Source organism: Manis javanica, chromosome 2, assembly GCF_040802235.1.
Source record: "Manis javanica isolate MJ-LG chromosome 2, MJ_LKY, whole genome shotgun sequence".
NCBI classification, from domain to species: domain Eukaryota; kingdom Metazoa; phylum Chordata; class Mammalia; order Pholidota; family Manidae; genus Manis; species Manis javanica.
Window position 1 is genome coordinate 22965528 of NC_133157.1, and position 18950 is coordinate 22984477.

At 38.2% G+C, this 18950-nt stretch overlaps 1 protein-coding gene across 2 annotated transcripts in view; it reads left to right on the plus strand.

Annotated features, from left to right (window-relative positions):
* CTNNAL1 (catenin alpha like 1) overlaps positions 1-18950 on the plus strand; it is a 52634-nt gene that overhangs the window by 8111 nt on the left and 25573 nt on the right. For both annotated transcript variants that reach the window (XR_012126866.1, XM_017655530.3), the window contains exons 2-6: positions 3383-3572; positions 9795-9982; positions 11572-11691; positions 15948-16037; positions 17050-17220. Coding sequence is in view for 1 of the 2 variants with exons in the window: in XM_017655530.3 (XP_017511019.3) it covers positions 3383-3572; positions 9795-9982; positions 11572-11691; positions 15948-16037; positions 17050-17220 (759 nt within the window). In the remaining variant the exon portion in view is untranslated. The remainder of the gene's footprint in view (positions 1-3382; positions 3573-9794; positions 9983-11571; positions 11692-15947; positions 16038-17049; positions 17221-18950) is intronic.

Consider the following 18950-nt stretch of genomic DNA (forward strand, 5'->3'; position numbering starts at 1 on the left):
GGATCTGTTAGTACCTATTTCATTGGGATTTTGTGAGGCATTATGGAGTTGTATTTAAAAGTATGGCCTCTGTCAGCATTACCCAAAATCAGATAAGGACACTCTAAGGAAAGAAAACTACAGTCCAATATCCCTGATGAATATAGATGCAAAAATTTTCAACAAATTAAACCATATTCAATAGCACATTAAAAGGATCATATACCATGATCAAGTGAGATTTATCCCTGGGATGCAAGGATGGTTTGATATATCCAAGTCAATAAATGTGAATGCACCACATTAATAAAATTAAAGATAAAAATTGTACAATCATTACAATAAATGCAGAAAAAGCTTTGACAGAATTCATGATAAAAACTATCAACAAATTTGAGTATAGAAAGAATATACCTCTATCGCTAATCATCAGGGAAATGCAAATTAAAACCACAGTGAGATATCACCTCACACCAGTTATAATGGCCAACATCCAAAAGACAAGGAACAACAAATGCTGGTGAGGATGCGGAGAAAGGGGAACCCTCCTACAGTGTTGGTGGGAATGTAAATTAGTTCAACCATTGTGGAAAGCAGTATGGAGGTTCCTCAAAAAGCTAAAAATAGAAATACCATTTGACCCAGGAATTCCACTCCTAGGAATTTACCCAAAGAAAACCAGACCACAGATTCAAAAAGACATATGCACCCCTATGTTTATCGCAGCACTATTTACAATAGCCAAGACATGGAAGCAACCATGGAAGCAACCTAAGTGTCCATCAGTTGGCAAATGGATAAAGATGTGGTACATATACACAGTGAAATACTATCCATCCATAAGAAGAAAACAAATCCTACCATTTGCAACAATGTGGATGGACCTAGAGGGTATTATGCTCCGTGAAATAAGCCAGGCGGAGCAGGACAAGTACCAAGTGATTTCCCTCATTTGTGGAGTATAACAACAAAGCAAAACTGAAGGAACAAAGCAGCAGCAGACTAACAGACTCCAAGAAGGGACTATTGGTTACCCAAGGAAAGTGGGTGGGGAGGGCAGGTGGGGAGGGAGGGAGAAGGGGATTAAGGGGCATTATGATTAGCACACATAATGTAGGGAGGTCACAGGGAAGGCAATATAGCCCAGAGAAGACAAGTAGTGACTCTATAACATCTTACTATGCTGATGGACAGTGACTGTGATTGGGTATGTGGGGGGGACTTGATAATATGGGTGAATGTAGTAACCACATTGATTTTTCATGTGAAACCTTCATAAGAGTGTATATCAATAATGCCTTAATAAACAATTTTTAAAAATTGAGCAAAATAAAATCAAGATGTTGACTGAGTCCACAGTAATCTGAAGGCTGGGCTCGGGCCAGAGAATCTGTTCCCATGTTCACACAGCTCCCTGTTGGCAGGAGGCCTCAGTTTTTTACTGTCTTTTGGTCAGAGGCCTCAGTTTCTTACCATATGGGTCTCTCCATAGGGTTACTTGAATGTCCTCCATGAAGTAATAGCTAGTTTTCTTCAGTGTTTGATCCCAGAGAGAGTGGGATGCAAGTCACAATATGTTTTGTGGCCAACTGTCAGAAGTATGTCATTGTTTCCACATAATTTTATTCATTAGAACACAGTCAACTAAGTTCATCCCAAATGTAGGGGGTGAGAAATGAGGTTCCACCTCTTGAAAGGAAAAATATCAAAGAATTTGTGGACACATTTTAAAAGCACTTTTCCTACTTAAAAACTCTTCAGTGGCTTCCTGTCACACTTAGAATAAAATACAAACCCTTTACTCCTATTCAAAGCCTTACATAGCTGGTCCCTGCCCACCCATTAGTTATAGGTTTTATCCTTGCCATTTGGCCACTGTTCTTAAACCGTTTTTGGCCTTCCCTCATTCTTAAGGGACCTCTGACCCCTTTTTCTCTTCTTCTTCTTCTTTTTTTTTTTAACAATTTTTCTCCTCCCTAAAATGCTTGCTTGATTCCTTGATGTTTGCCAGCCTGGTTACTTGATGTCCTTTAGATCCCAGCTTAAATATCACTTCCACGTAGAAGGAAGATCAACTAATTTCAGATAACTACATAGATACTTTCTATCATATTATCCTATTATAATATTTTACATAGCATTTATATTAAATTTTGCTTGTTTACCTACTTATGTGATTATTGTATCTCCCCTCCCCCCACTAGAATGTAAGGTCCATGGAAGTATGAGCATTTTCTTTCTTGTTTATTGCTGTTTCATCATTGCCTAGAATTTTGTTTGGCATATGATAGGTGTGCAACAAATTCACCTCGTATGGTTGAATTATTGTTATTCTGACAGACCGTAAACCAGTGGGGACGGTATTGTGTTAGTATTGTTCACTGACGCATCCTGAGGACTTGGCATCTAGGATATATTCAAAATTGAAAAACAGTATTATAGATGAAACTTATTTAGAGAGATTAAGTAAATTTCCCTAGGTCATTTAGCTATGGCAAAGTTGTAATGGCAGACAAGGCTCGAACCCAGGCCTTCCTGATTCTAAACTACTAACATCATAACATATAAAGTGCTTGGCACATACTAGTTGCTCAAAGTCATTCCCTACCTCTTCTCTTAATTCTCTATTCTGGTCTTTGTTAATATACTTATATGAATCATTTCATTTTATACTCAGTGGACATCTACTATTTGGGGTCTACATTCTTCATGTAACATTCTTTAAATATTTTTATACATCAGTATAGTTCATATACTAATTTTCTAGGACATTTTGAGAACTTATATTTGTTTCAATCAGCTTAACTTGTCACTTTTTATATTTTATTTCAGGGCTTGGAATCAAGTTGAAACTCTTGGCATTTCATTTACTTTGAGTCTATAACAAAATAGATTACAGTGTTTTATAGGTGTCTAGTTAGTTAAGGAAACACATACAGCACATATACTATTTGTAGAACCTGTGAACTGCGCTGGGCTGTGAAGTGGGGTGCCAGGTGAAGAACATGCTGCCCTGCATTTTATTATAGCAGCTCAAGTCCTAGTAGAAGAAACGAGACCGGAAGTGCTTTGGTGTTCTCTGGATTCTGTGGATATAAATGATCCATCCACTCCTGTCTTTAAGATTTGTTGAAATAGCTGAAGAGTTTCTGGAACTGTATGCCCCAGATAACTGCCCTCAGGTAAATTCGGAATTGGTATCAATGGAAACATGTCCTGAGGAGGGATGCAGGATGCGATGCTTTTCTGGTCGTCTCTGGGTTGAAGTGTTAAAGCTATCAGTTTAGCTTATTAGGCTAGACTGGTATGTCGGCATTAGTTTTCTTGGCCTTCGTGGTATAGCTCTTTAAAAAAAAGGTACTGAGATAAAATTTAAGTAAGTTGCTTCTATCTCTTTTTTTAGATCACCACACTTATTAATCATAAAGATAACACCAAGAAGTCTGATAAGACTCTGCAAGCGATTCAGCGTGTAGGACAAGCCGTCAACTTGGCAGTTGGAAGATTTGTTAAAGTAGGAGAAGCTATAGCCAATGAAAACTGGGATTTGAAAGAAGAAATAAATATTGCCTGTATTGAAGCTAAACAAGCAGGTATGTGGATATTGATATTGATGCCTGTTGTACCAATTTTGTTGCTTTGTGTATGATGACAAATTATTGTCTCATTTTCGGTAAAGATGTGCACTGTGCTTTAGCTCTGTCATTACAGATGCCTAGGAAATTATAGGCCTGGATTAGCTTCCAGGAATATTGAACTTCTCTTGGCTCAAGTCCTAAATCAGAAGCATTGAATTATTTCACTTGGCAGAATAGTAGTCTGTCATCCTTGCCATTAGCCACTGAAGTGGGAGAGATTAGAGGAATGTGAGGCAGGGACTGTGCCCTTAAGGAACATATTAGCCCACTTGTCACCATCTAGGAAATGGAAATGAAAATTAGTGCCCTCCTGTACTCTAGACAAAGCATAGTGTCTTCAAATTTCATGATGTCCCACTTCTCTGTAGCTAGTGGCACAGAAGCTAGAAAGAATCTGAGGTGTTTTGATGGATACAGAGAGTTCAATTTTGTTGAAGTATCATTTATCCATTTATTGTTTCAGTTAATATTTACTATGTGCTGGCTATATACCAGGCATTCTTCTAGGCCACAGGATATAACTGTGTGCAAATCAGTCAAAATCTGCCCTCATGGAGCTTGTGTTCTAGTGAAGAGACCATAAACAATGAATAAACATATATAATGTCATGTAGTGATAGTTATCCAAGAAGAAAATAAGGCAAAGTAAGGACTAGGAGACCAGTGGAGGTATATTTTACAGATGGCAGGGTTTTTCAACTTTGAAGCTGTTGACATTTTGGGCTGGATAATTATTTGTTGATAATTCTTTGTTGAGTGTGGGGGCTCTCCTGTGCATTTTAGAGTGTGGAGCAGAATCCCTTGTTTCTACCTATTAGTTGCTGGATCTCCTCTTCCCCCACTCTGACAACCAAAAGTGTCTCCAGACACTACTAAATGTCCTTTGAGGGGTCAAAATATTAAGAACTAGTGAGAGGGGTTTGGCAAGACTTCTAAGGAGCTATCGTTGGAGCCAGAACTGCAGTGCAATGAGGTCCCAGCTATGGGAATATTTGGCAGAAGGGCATGGCAACAAGAGAGAAAACAGGTTGGCCTTCCAGGCAAGGACAGGAATTTTGGACTGTGTTCTAAGGGTAATGGGGGTCTAGTGGAAGGTTTTGTGCAGGGTGATGGCATAACCTCATTTATATTTTAAGAAGGCCACTGTTGGCTCCTGTATGGTGAATAGATTTTATGAGGTATGAGGGCGAAATCAAAGAGAGCAGTTAGGAGGCTGTTGGTTCAGGTGATAGATAATGGTGACATAGATCAGGTGAGAACATTCAGTTATACTGTTGAAGTGGAGCTGATATGATTTACTGACAGTTTGGATGTGGGATGTAGTGGAAAGAAGAGTTATGGATAACTCAAAGTTTGGCGTATGAACCATGAAGTAGATGATGGTGCTATTATTTGCTGAGATGGTCAACTCTGAAGGAGGAGCAGGTGTGTTTGGAGGGTCTTCAGGGGGTCAAGGGAGTGGGTGAGATAAAGCCAGGTAAATATGGAGGCCAACCGGATCATACATGGTCCTGTATATTATATGAATGCCTCAAGGATTAATCTGTAGATGATAGGTTGAGGAATTTTGAGTCAGATGAAAGACAGCTTTGTGTTAGAAATCTTTTGATAGTATGGAAGGAATGAACAAAAGGAGTGATTGAGAAGTTGAGACTAATGGCAGAGAGATTAATGTGGAAGCTTTTCCAATAAACCAGGCTAAACAAGCAGTCTCTGATGGATATAAAGAGCAGGAAGAGTGAACAGAATATTCACTAAGGTGTTTTAATAGCTAGAACTTGGTTATTAATTAAAGGAAAGGGACAATTCTGAGTTGACTATTGGTTTCCAGCTATAGAGAATAAGTTTTGTGTGGGGAATGGGGGATGGCCTTATTCTGTTCATGATTTATATTTCACCTACATTTTAAAAAGGATACAGCTTTTTAAATAAGCTATATTGTAAGCTATATTGAAATAGCTTACAATAAAAAATACATGTTTTATAAGGCCATTTAAATAAGAGATAAAAATAAACATACTAGAAACATTGGCCAACATTGTTACTTTAATTAAGCATGGAATTTATCTTTGTGTTTCCTCTAAGGCAAGGCAGAAATGTAGGAAATTAAGGGTTATATAATTCTCATTGTTTGTGGAGAGGAAGCAAAACAGCTTGTCAAGGGGAGAGTCACTTTTTCCCCCAGCACTAAATTACTGTGTGCTTATATAACACATATTAAGTAATGCAATGGACAATTCAACAGCAAATGTAGAGGTGGCGTCCTTTGTATCACACTATGTCTTATAGCAACTCTTAATTAAAGCAAGAGTAGGGATTTTTTTTTTTTAGGGGTTTACTTTTTTTTTTTTTTTTGAGAGGGCATCTCTCATATTTATTGATCAAATAGTTGTTAACAACAATAAAATTCTGTATAGGGGGGTCAATGCTCAATGCACAATCATTAAACCATCTCAAGCCTAATTCTCGTCAGTCTCCAATCTTCTGAAGCATAACGAACAAGTTCTTACATGGTGAACGAATTCTTACATAGTGAATAAGTTCTTACATGGTGAACAGTACAAGGGCATTCATCACAGAAACTTTCAGTTTTGATCACGCATTATGAACTATAAACAATCAGGTCAAATATGAATATTTGATTTTTATACTTGATTTATATGTGGATCCCACATTTCTCCCTTTATTATTATTATTATTTTTATTTTTAATAAAATGTTGAAGTGGTAGGTAGATGCAAGATAAAGGTAGAAAAAATAGTTTAGTGCTGTAAGAGGGCAAATGTAGATGATCAGGTGTGTGCCTATGGACTAAGTATTAATCCAAGCTAGACAAGGGCAGCAAAACATCCACGGATGCAGAAGATTTCTCTCAAAACGGGGGGGTGAGGTTCTGAGCCTCACCTCTGTTGATCCCCAATTTCTCACCTGCTGGCCCCCTGCGACTGTGCCTGTCTTAGGTTGTTCCTCCCTTGAGGAATCTTACCCGTCTCTGGCTAACCAGTCATCTTCCGGTGCCATACAGGGAAATGTAAAGTTGGTAAGTGAGAGAGAAGCCATATTGTTTGAAAAGGTTAGCTTTTTACTTCTTTGCAGATTTATGCCCTGTGGCTTCTATGGCCAGCACTTGTCTCGAGGTATCTTTACCACCTGGAGGAATTATGATACTCGGTAAATTCGATATGAGGCACGAATTCTATTTAAGGGTTGTAATTAGGAAGGAAGAAGAAAAGCTATAGATGTAGCATATGGAAGAAAACATGGGAGGATTGATTATTTCTTTGACATATCTTCTTGTAGAGTACCTTATGCATGTATAGGTTTTAAACTACTAACTAACTTGCTCTCACATATTAACATAATAGGAATACGGTGACATAAACAAAGCAAATCTATAATTACCAGCCATCTCCAGTGAAGCCAAGAAAACCATTTAGGCAAAGAGTAGGGACTTTTTAATGAAAGGGCAACCCAAGTCCTATTCATCTTATTGGCTCTGTAGCATGTCAGTCTGCCCAGTGTAGGGTGAGAAAAGAGGATGGCACACTCGCCACCATCCCATGGGTTGTGTGCTCTCCAAGTACTGTAAGCCCAGGCAGCTCCTACTGGAGCCTTTTGGAAATCTGATGTCTGATATCATGGGCTCCACATGTCTCCTCATTTGAAATGGCCTTTTTCTTCTTGAGAACTGCCTCTTATAGTTGCTCAGGTAAGAGAATGAATCTAGAAACCCAGGTGCTTCCTGGATTTGTGTAATATGGAAGCTCTGTTTTCTCTAACATGTACAGATTAAGACTTAAATCACTCCTGAAGTGTTTCTAGCTCACTCACAACTTCTCTGCTGGAAAATTTAATACTCATTTAAGGGAAATTATATAGAGTGGTGATACAAAACAAAAACAAAAACTAGGGTTTTGGAGTCAGATTGCCTGAATTTCAGTCCTAACTCTTCTGCTTGGTAAAAGTGTAATATTGGACAAGCTATTAAATTTATTTAAACCTCGCTTTTCTCATCTATGCAATGGGGATAATTTTAGTGTTTATAGAGATATTTTGAAATAATTCATGTATGTGTTTAGCACATAGAAAGTACTTGATAGATATTAGATGGCATTGTAATTATTTTTTATTTTTCTTTCCCTGTGTTGAACTCTTACATTATATTCTTACTTTAAAAATATATATAATTGACATACAATGTTGTATTAGTTTCAGGTATAGAACATAATGATTTCTATATATTGGGAAATGATCACCATAATAAGTCTAGTTAACATCCATCACCAAAAATAGTTATAAATTTTTTTCTTGTGACTTTTCTAAGATTTATTCTCTTAGCAATACAATATTATTAAACATAGTCGCCATGCTGTACGTCACATCCCTATGACTTACTTATTTTATAACTGGAGGTTTGTACCTTTTGACTCCACCCATTCAGTCTACCCACACCATGTTTTTACTTTTTACTTGGATGCTGGTCAAGTTTTATATTTTATGTGGGAGCTTAATAAATATGTATTATTTGACTGACTTCAGATGTTTGTATTAATATATAATACTAACTAGTTACATAAACAAGTTAAAAACAACAGCTGTGAAACTATAAGATGACTGTGACTTTTCAGGACACTAATTTTTGAACAGTCTGCACTTTGACCAACTTGTAATATTGAGGAAGCATTTGACCTTGTTGGTGGAGCTAACCAAATGTTACCATCCCACGTATTTATGAGTTACATGCCAGGGATTTAGTCAGAAAAAAGAAAGGTTAAATAATGCCATATGTGCAGGCTCCTATGTAATATCCTTGATGACTGGAAGCCACAGGAAAAAAATAACATTTTCCAGAGGTACAGAGGAAACTTTTTTATCCTTTCACATATTGCAAACTAGTATTTTTAACTCCTGTCCCTTTCTGCGTGAATTAAGGTTTAATTCTAACCTCTTTTTTTCTCTGTATATTTTGCTGTATAAATTCTGTATTAGTTACTTATTGCTGAGTGGTGTAACCAGCTGGTTCTGGGTCAGTGTCTCTCAGGAGGTTGTACTCAACAGGTCTACTAGGGCTTCAGTTAGTTACCTGAAGGCATGACTGGACTGCAGGGTCTGCTTCCCAGCTCTCTGTCTTGATTGTCGGCAGTTGTACAGCATGGTAGCTGGCTTCCCTCAGAGACAGAGCAACCAAGAGAGCTACCTCAGTGTCTTTAATAACCTAATCCTGGAGATGACCTACCATCCCTTCTGTCATACTTGGTATGATGTGGGAGGAGACAATACAAGGATGTAAATACCAGAGGGTGGGTATCATTGGGAGCCACTAGACTTCATCTATTAGTGGAGCATCAGCTATTATGATATGTAACCAATTCATACCTAGTGTCTTATCTTTTGAGTTTTCCTGTGTTCAGATAGCAGGAGTGAAGAAGAAACTTTTTCAAGAGGGTTGGGATTTCACTTGATAGAATGGTTTGTGCTGGTCATCATAAGAAGTACAAATTCAAGCATCAAGCCCTGAGGGTCAGCCTGGGGTTTGAGTTCTCAGGAAAGATGCTTTTCTTCTGTTTTCCCATCCAGAGTCCAGGCTGATCAACATGTGAACTTGCTTATTGTTTCCCTTTGCCTGTGGATGATTCTTCTAGGCCCCTTTCTCACTGAGGATGCCTCCTGTTGGGGCTTAAGCCTAGTTCTCTCTCCCTGGGTGTCCATAAAACCCAAGCCCCTTCAGGTTGTGGAGATGGAGAGTAACCCCCTACGTGGTCCCTCTTCCTCCGCACCCTTAGCCAAAGCCTTGGCAGCTGCTTACTGCTCGGCTTCTAGGTTCTTTTCTGGTTATTGGTCCCTGGGATTCCTCGCGCTTGGTCTTGTGCAGCAGGAGGCTTTTTAGATCATGTAGTGTGCCATACCACTGGAAACTAACGTTATGATACTTTTCAAACTTTGTGAAGGCAGTCAGTTTTTCACAGTTCTTAAAGATGAGCCATTATTTTATCAACAGAGAGGTTTAGATGATAATCCTTGTGCTCATCAAGAAGCTGTTTCTTGTTCCAGAAATAAGACTCCAAAGCCAGTGTCTGCGCATTGAGTCCATGACCTTGAAGATTAGAGAGAAGTCGGAATTTTAATTTAAGTTTTTCTTATTCCCAATTTCACTTTCCCCCTTTGCCTTTCTTGTTAGGAGAAACAATCGCAGCACTCACAGATGTCAGCAGCTTGAATTGTCCAGAATCTGATGGCCAGGTCACAATTTTTACAGACAGAACAGGAGTTATAAAGGCTGCACGATTACTTCTTTCTTCAGTGACAAAAGTGTTGCTGCTGGCAGATCGAGTAGTCATCAAGCAGATAATAACATCCAGAAATAAGGTACTTGTCGTTCTGGTGTTTCTATACTGCATCTCTCGGGATTGTTCAAGAAGTGTTTTTAGGCTAATTGCAGGTAATGTGGCAGTGGTTGTTTATTTTAATTGGCTATAGTTTGGCCTATAGTTTATAAAGTGGCGTTTCTTCTGGACCTCTAAGTCCTAAATGATGTGTGTACTAGAACTGCTCTTTTGAATGCAAATAATGTTTCTTCTTAGAAAACCATTATCTGTTTGGTGAGGCTTATTGGTGAAAGTTTTTCTTGTGTACAGATTTGGGAAGAAAAGCTGACCACCTTAACAATGTGTAGTAGAAATGTGGTTGATAAAAACAATGAATTCCTCTGTACCTTTCTTTTCCCCAAGTCAGTGGGTAATAATTCATATGCTTAAGAAAAAATTCAGTCATCTGCAAGTACAATTATCCATACTATAAAATTTCTGAATGGAGTCCCTAAATATTACTGAACCATCACAAAACTTAGAATATATCTTTAAACTCTTCTAGTTTAGAACTCTTACAGCCTCTCAGATAACTATCATGCCCCTCCCATGATCCTGGGACACAGGGTGTGTATAGCCATTTCTTTCCCTGGATAATTTCCTAGGCAGGAGGAGGGAGGGGATTGTCCCAATAGCATTCAAGGACAAATCTACCTGAAGGGTGCTGAATGAATCAAAAAGTGTAATTTTAAAGAGAGAAAGAAATTGGACGGATGGATCAGGCAGTGCTAGAGGGATTCAAAAACCTTCTCTTTGACAGATGGAGTTTCTGTTCAGTGGTGGTGGTCTGCTTTATCTGTGTTGGTCGCCTGGATTTCCTGAGTTGTCAGGGCAGATTAACATGCCAACATCCATCATAGCCTCATTAAAAATAAGTAAACACAGGATATCTGTGTTTTCTTTACCTAACTTTGTCTGAGTAAAACTAATCTAGTACTGTTATTTTAGAGAAAAGTATTTGAAAATATGTTTCACATCTATTTACTTTATTTCCAATGTTGAAAAACACATAATATGGTTTGTTGGCTCTACTACAAGTTCACGCTTTTTATTCACTCCTGACTGCCCAAAGCTTCTTGCCAGTTCCTGACTGGTCCAAACTGTTTTCTTGCACTTAAAGTTCCAAACCTCCCTTTCCATTCCTCACCCTGCTGATGACCTTCTTCCACTTCCCTGAGAAGAATAGAGTCCCCCCAGGTCTGGTTCACTGAACTTTAAAGCTTCTGTGTATTGTCTTTTATCCTCACTCCTTTCCTGGTTCTCTGAAGACTTGATGACCTTGGTCAGGCCTTTTCCCACCTTCTTCAGACTTTGCTATATGTAAATGATCTCTTCTCTTATATATTTAGTCATTTTTTCCTTTTAATTTCTAAGTAAGCCAAGTCTTCTTGTAAAAACAAATCATTCCCTAGATGATCCTAACTTCTGAATCTGCTGCTACTTCTTTTAGTACCTCCTTCCCTGTCTTCTCTGACTTCTCCTTCTCAGCTCACTCTCAGGATTTAAAATTTATTTTTTCCCCTCTCTACTCAGCCTTGACATCTCAGTCTCTCACATCTAAATCTGATAATAAAATATTCTGTTTTGCAGGTTCTTGCAACTATGGAAAGACTAGAGAAAGTGAATAGCTTTCAAGAGTTTGTCCAAATATTCAGTCAATTTGGAAATGAAATGGTGGAGTTTGCACATCTTACTGGGGATAGACAAAATGTATGTATTTGCCACATATTAAAATCTTCAAATACACATATACTTTCCACTTTGGATGGAGTTGTGATCTTTGTGATCATTTGGGTTAGTTTCTTTGCATATTAAATCTATAATCTTGGCATTGAAAGCCTTTTATAAATAAGCCAGGATAAAGTAAGTAAATCTATATGACTTTTGTTTTTTTCCATAATGGAAAAAGGTAAATATTTTTCCATCTCATACACTGGGAAATATGTTCCCACCTCATACACTGGGAAAGGTCATGCTTGTTTTTAAGGCCCAGTACTAATGTTTCCTCTTTTGTGAAACTTTGCATTTGACTCTCCTACCAGGGCTCAGGCAAATAAACTGAATCATTATCTATATTCTTAGAAGAATTTTGTTATATATCTCTGTTACTCTTTTTGTAGCTTGTTATATATTATTTTGCTGTTGTGTCTTTATGTAACTATTCTGCATTATATTAATAGAAATAACCCAAGCCATTACTTATTTGCATTGGCTCTGTGTTAGGTATTTAATATACATGATCTCATTTAATTCTGGAAACATCCCTATTAGGTATGTATTGTTATCACTGGTTCACACATGAGGAAACTGAACCTCGGAGAATAATAAACCTTCCCAAGATCACTCTTCCAGCAGATTGAACTCAGTTATGTCTGATTTTAGATTCTGTTGTTTTCAAACTACACCATGATATTAGTCTTTTATAGGTCTGCTCCTCAATTCAGATTATAAGCTCCTAAATTTAGGGAGGTAGAAGATCCTATTATATTTAGAATTGGTTCTTTGTTATTGGGGTATTTATGCATGAGTCCATCTTGTCAGCAGGTTACATATATAAGAATTAGCCTTGTCTTTGGTATAGTCCTGTGGACTATTGTGTTGGGCATGAACTTTCCTGGTTGTAGCTGGCGTTGGAAAATGTCAGCCTAGAAAGTGACAGGCTGGATAATGCGCTTCACTTAGTGCCTCTTGGACCATCTGGGTTTTATGGAGGCCCTTGTTTTGTTCTGTGGTCTAGCCCTCTAAAAGACTGAAATGTCATTTTCAGTTATTTGCTATCATCATACAATGTATGGTTATTGTGTATGGCTTACAAGTGTTAGGTGTGGCATACACACTTGATGTGTTGTCAACCAGACCCATAGGTTATTTTGCAAAAAGTCCTGTCCAGTATGTTAAAGACAATAGGATTGGATAGAAATTTAAGAATTGACCTCAACCATTATTTTTGACAGATACTCAAGATGGATGATAGTCACATGTAGGACACAGTCCTTTGGGATGTGACTTTGTGACCGGAATTCGCTTTTGGGTTATGCATAGTTTCTTATGTACTAGATGTAATTTCATTTCTTTCTTTCCTATTACTGAAAGCCATATTGGGGTGCAAATGAAAGAGAGTGATAATCTTACAGGGATAACTTTGAATCTAGCCTAATTTACTAAAACAAATAATTCTCAAACTTTAGGTCTTTGTTATTTATAAGAAAGGGCTTTCACACAATTCACAAATGAAAAAAGACTGACTAACATGACAGGTGAAAATTTTATGTAATTCAAATTTAAGTGTCCATAAGCAAAATTTTATTGGAACAAAACTATGTTAATTTGTTTATGTGTTGTCTAGGGCAATCTTCACATTACAATGGCAGTATTAAGTAGTTGTTCCGTATGATCTAGAAAGCCTAGAAAATTTATTGTCTGGCCTTTTGTCGAAAATGTTTTCTGACCTCTGATTCAGGTGGTCATAACTAAATTATTATGAGGATATTTGGTCCTAGATTTGATAAGCAGTATGGGTTACCCTCAGTAATAGCACATATTCTATTAAGGGCTCTATGAAGAGAAACAAAAAGAAAAAAATTAAAAACATAGTGCCTGCTTCAGAGTTCATAATCTCACTGGGGAAAAATATATACCCAAGAAACATCTTAAGAACATTTCAGAGCAACATTGGTTAAGTTTAGGGCAAACAACTCATACTGAGATGACTAAGCATTTAGAAGGGATTAAATCAGACATGGTTCCTAAAAGAGTTGACTTCTGAGCATCTATTCTGAAGGAAATAATAGCCTGTAAGTCCTCCATAAATAAGTAACTTTTTTTTTGGTATCATTAATCTACAATTACATGAGGAATATTATGTTTACTAGACTCCCCCCATCACCAAGTCTCCCCACAAACCCCAGTACAGTCACTGTCCATCAGCATAGTAAGATTCTGTAGAACCACTACTTGTCTTTGTGTTGCAAAGCCCTCCCCGTGCACCCCCCAACATTATACATGCTAATCGTAATGCTCCCTTTCCCCCCCACCCCTTATCCCTCCCTTCCCACCCATCCTCCCCAGTCCCTTTCCCTTTGGTAACTGTTAGTCCCTTCTTGGGTTCTGTAATTCTACTGCTGTTTTGTTCCTTCAGCTTTTTCTTTGTTCTTATACTCCACATATGAGTGAAATCATTTGGTACTTGTTTTTCTCCGCCTGGCTTATTTCACTGAGCATAATGCCCTCTAGCTCCATCCATGTTGTTGCAAATGGTAGGATCTGTTTTCTTCTTATGGTGAATAATATTCCATTGTGTCTATGTACCACATCTTCTTTTTCCATTCATCTACTGATGGACACTTAGGTTGCTTCCATTTCTTGACTATTGTAAATAGTACTGTGATAAACATAGGGGTACATATGTCTTTTTCAAACTGGGCTGCTGCATTCTTAGGGTAAATTCCTAGAAGTGGAATTCCTAGGTCAAATGGTATTTCTATTTTGAGCATTTTGAGGAACCTCCATACTGCTTTCCACAATGGTTGAACTAGTTTACATTTCCACCAGCAGTCTAGGAGGGTTCCCCTTTCTCCACAACCTCACCAACATTTGTTGTTGTTTGTCTTTTGGATGGTGGCGATCCTTGCTGATGTGAGGTGATATCTCATTGTGGTTTCAATTTGCATTTCTTTGATGACTAGCGATGTGAAGCATGTTTTCATGTGTCTGTTGGCTTCTGAATTTCTTCTTTGGAGAACTGTCTGTTCAGCTCCTCTGCCCATTTTTTAATTGGATTATTTGCTTTTTGTTTGTTGAGGTGCATGAGCTCTTTATATATTTTGGATGTCAACCCTTTATCGGATCTGTCTTTATGAATATATTCCCCCTTACTGTAGGATGCCTTTTTGTTCTATTGATGGTGTCCTTCACTGTACAGAAGCTTTTCAGCTTGATATAGTCTCACTTGTTCATTTTTGCTTTTGTTTCCCTTGCCTGGGGAGATATGTTTATGAAGAAGGCGCTCATGTTTATGTCCAAGAGATTTTTGCCTATGTTTTTTTCTAGAGTTTTATGGTTTCATGACTTACATTCAGGTCTTTGATCCATTTTGAATTTACTTTTGGGTATGGGTTAGACAATGATCTAGTTTCATTCTCTTACATGTAGCTGTCCAGTTTTGCCAACACCAGCTGTTGAAGAGGCTGTCATTTCCCCATTGTATGTCCATGGCTCCTTTATTGTTTATTAATTGACTGTATATGTTTGGATTAATATCTGGACTCTCTCTTCTGTTCCACTGGTCTGTGGGTCTGTTCTTGTGCCAGTACCAAATTGTCTTGATTATTGTAGCTTTGTAGTAGAGCTTGAAGTTAGGAAGCGAGATGCCCCCTGCTTTATTCTTCCTTCTCAGGATTGCTTTGGCTATTTGGGGTCTTTGGCGGTTCCATATGAATTTTAAAACTGTTTGTTCCAGTTTGTTGAAGAATGTTGTTGGTATTTTGATAGGCATTGCATTGAATCTGTAGATTACTGTAGGCAGGATGGCCCTTTTGACAATTTTAATTCTTCCTAGCCAAGAGCATGTAATGAGTTTCCATTTGTTAGTGTCCTCTTTAATTTATCTTAAATAAGTAACTTTTAATTAAGTAAAGCATAGGATAGTTGTTCCTGGATGGGAGTAAACTGTGTGCACATGGGCACGAGAGCATCAGGTGTGCAGGTCACCAGAGTGGGGGCCACATGGCAGTGTCCCACTTGTCCTCAGTTGCTGTTTCTGCCACCCTTATTAAGGGCAGCTGTTTCTTTCCATTTTGTTGTGTTGATGTATTTAAACTGAAGTAGTGACATTTTATAAAATTTGGGTTTTTTCCTCACTTTGTCACTTTTAAACAATGCTATGGAATTGCTAAATAAATGAATTTTCAAGAAATTAGATTCTTTACATATTCCTAGACTGCTCAATGATTTTGTTTCATTTTTAGGATTTGAAAGATGAAAAGAAAAAGGCAAAAATGGCAGCAGCTAGGGCAGTTCTTGAAAAGTGTACAATGATGCTTCTGACAGCTTCAAAGGTAAGAACATTTTTGTCTTACTGTGCTGTAAATTAATTGGAAAACCTGATTAAGTGCATCTGATTTATATATTTTACATTTTAAAAAAGATCAAAGTGATAAATTGGAATATAGGCTGTAATAATCAAATCTCAATTATTCTTTAGCAAGAATGTTAACTTCCTCCCCCAGTTCTAAAGAGCCATTAATCTACGAGTCAGCTGTAATTGAGCAACTGAGCAGACAATGGTGTATTAGATGCTGTGAATCAAGGCTTGATTCACATGGTCGCTGCCTGCAGGTCTTACCAGTCTCACTGGGGAGCCAGCACACATGCTTTAGAAAAAGCTAGGCAAGTTAGAATCTGCTAAGTAACAATGGAGTAGTAGGTCAGCCATTAGTTTGTTTACTCTGTAAATTCATACCTCTAATTCCTTATTCTACTGCTAACAAAATTGTCAATCAAACACTTACAATTCCAAATAGCAGTTGATTGGCAAATTTGTACAATTCAGGAATGAACAAATGAAAGTTCAGAATTGCCTTTTGTGCCCAGAGTATTTACTTTATGCTAGAATCCATGAGGCCACAAAACCAAAATTCACTGGAGCCCACTTGGAAGGCACTGTTCGTAGGTAGGCCCTTGAGTAGTTTTTTATTCACATCGTTTTTTAAAAGTCTAGGATGTATCCAGAGTCATATAACATCTGTTCATTTTCTCTCATTCTTTTTTAGTTCTTGCGCATGTAAGGCAACATTTTAAAAGTTTTATTATGATGAAGATATAGGTTTTTTAAAGTAAACTTACTGAAGTCTAAAGATAAAGTTTTGCACTCTGCCTTTTTCCTTTAACCTGCTATCACTTTTTACTCATCCTGCTTCCACTTTTAGTGAGGAGAGCATCTGGGTGAGCCAGGGACCCAGGAGACTTTGGTAAAGAACCATTTTTATTAGCATGACATGTTCTCTGTAAGAATTTGTATATTATGATACTGGTCATATCTTATAATAAAACTTTTCAATTATTTTGAAGACATGTCTCAGGCATCCCAACTGCGAATCAGCCCATAAAAACAAAGAAGGAGTATTCAACCGAATGAAAGTGGCATTGGATAAGGTGATTGTAATTGTGACTGACAGCAAACCAAGTGGAGAGACTGATACTTCATCTGTCAGTATTTTTACTGGAATTAAAAAATTCAAGGTAAGAATAGAGAGAATATATTTTGATTCTTTTCTTTCCATTTCACAGGAGCATCATGATGTGTAGTATCCATAGTTTTGTATAATATTTTAGAGTAGATGCTACAGAAAAACAGATATTTCTCTTTAAAACAATGCCACTATGTACAAACTTAATGTTCAGTGACATTTGGCTTGGTATGGTTTATACAGAAAACATGGGTCTTGGTTCATAATAGCTACTCTGGCCCTGTTTCGCTGTATGGTTTAACTGTAGCGTTCTGTCCTCTATTTAGAAAGGCATTCTCTTCCCAGCCTTTTGATCATTGCAATACCGTCCATGGATGATGACAGACAGCATATCATTTCTGCTGGTGTTCCTGCTCCTCCCTGTGCTATAGGGTTGATACTTTGAGACAGTAGTAATTATAATAATATTAATGATGATTACACTTTTAAATGGAACACTAATATGTGCTAACATTTATTGAACACTGCCTCTGTGCCCCCTGTCTGAGCCCTGTCCTGAGTGCCTTAAATGTATGTATATGTATAATCCTCACACGAACTATTGTTATCACACTGTCAGGAGTCTGAGACACAGAGATGAAGTAACTTGCCAGGGAGGAAGTGCCGCAGTTTGGATTTGAAACTGGGCAGTCTGACTCGGCACCTCCACCGTTTCAGGCAGAGCTTCTCATCAGGCATCAGAGAGATGGTGAAGCTGCTTTTTGGGTGCTAGCGGTGTCTGAGGAGGGCTCTAGGAACTCACATAGTGTAAGCCCCTCATTTCACAGATGAGAAAACTGGGGCCCTCAGAGGTTATTGAGTATGCTGAGGGTTACCATCCCTCTAAAAGGCAGGGCTGTGACAAGGATGGCATTCTTTCCATCTTATTGCGCTTTGACTTCAGTTCTGTGGAGGTCTAAGTAGGAATATGAGGTGAAGTAAAGTAATGGAAAGGACAGTTATTTTGGGAGCCATTCTCTTAATAAGTATCTCATTTAACCTCTAACTTCCCTTATGAGTGGGTATTATTAGACCCATGTTTCTGAGGAAGAAAGCTAATAAGTAGTGGAACCCTTCTTTAGAACCACGACACTCTAATCCCAAAGTCCATGACCTTTCAGTTTATAGCTCTCGGATTGTTTATCCGCTGCCAGCCGGACCTGAAATCTCTCCCTGAGGGAAAGAAGCTACAAGGACCAGTCATTCTCTTGGAGTTTTTCCTGCTGAAAGGGATCCCAGAGATTTTTGTCTAATCCCCTCTGATAAGAAAGGCTAGGTGCCGGATGTCTTGTCAAGGGTCAAAGGATAATTAGGGAAACAGGTAGGGTTAGAGCGCCGGGTCTTCGCCTCTTGACACTGCATGTCTGGTTGCAGGCCTGCTCGAGTCACTGCAGCATCTGTGGCCACTGCCGACTGTGCCAGCTGCCACGCCTTTCCCCCCCAGGCCCTCGGAGGCGGAGCTGTTGAGGACAGGTTCAGTCTCACTGTCAGGGGCTATCCTTTTGGCGTCTCAGCTTCTTTCTGATGAAGAGTCTAATCTATAGAGAGAAACTGGAGACTTTACTGCATTTGGTACTGTGAATATGTGGGCAATCTTATGAAACCATATAAATGAATAGACTTCAAAAAAAAGCAAACAAAGAATGTTTACTAAGTTGCTGTTCAAAAATAGATGTATGTTCTTTCAAGAAGGAAAATAAAAAACCTTAACATAAATGGTATGTGGTCAACATGATTGATTTT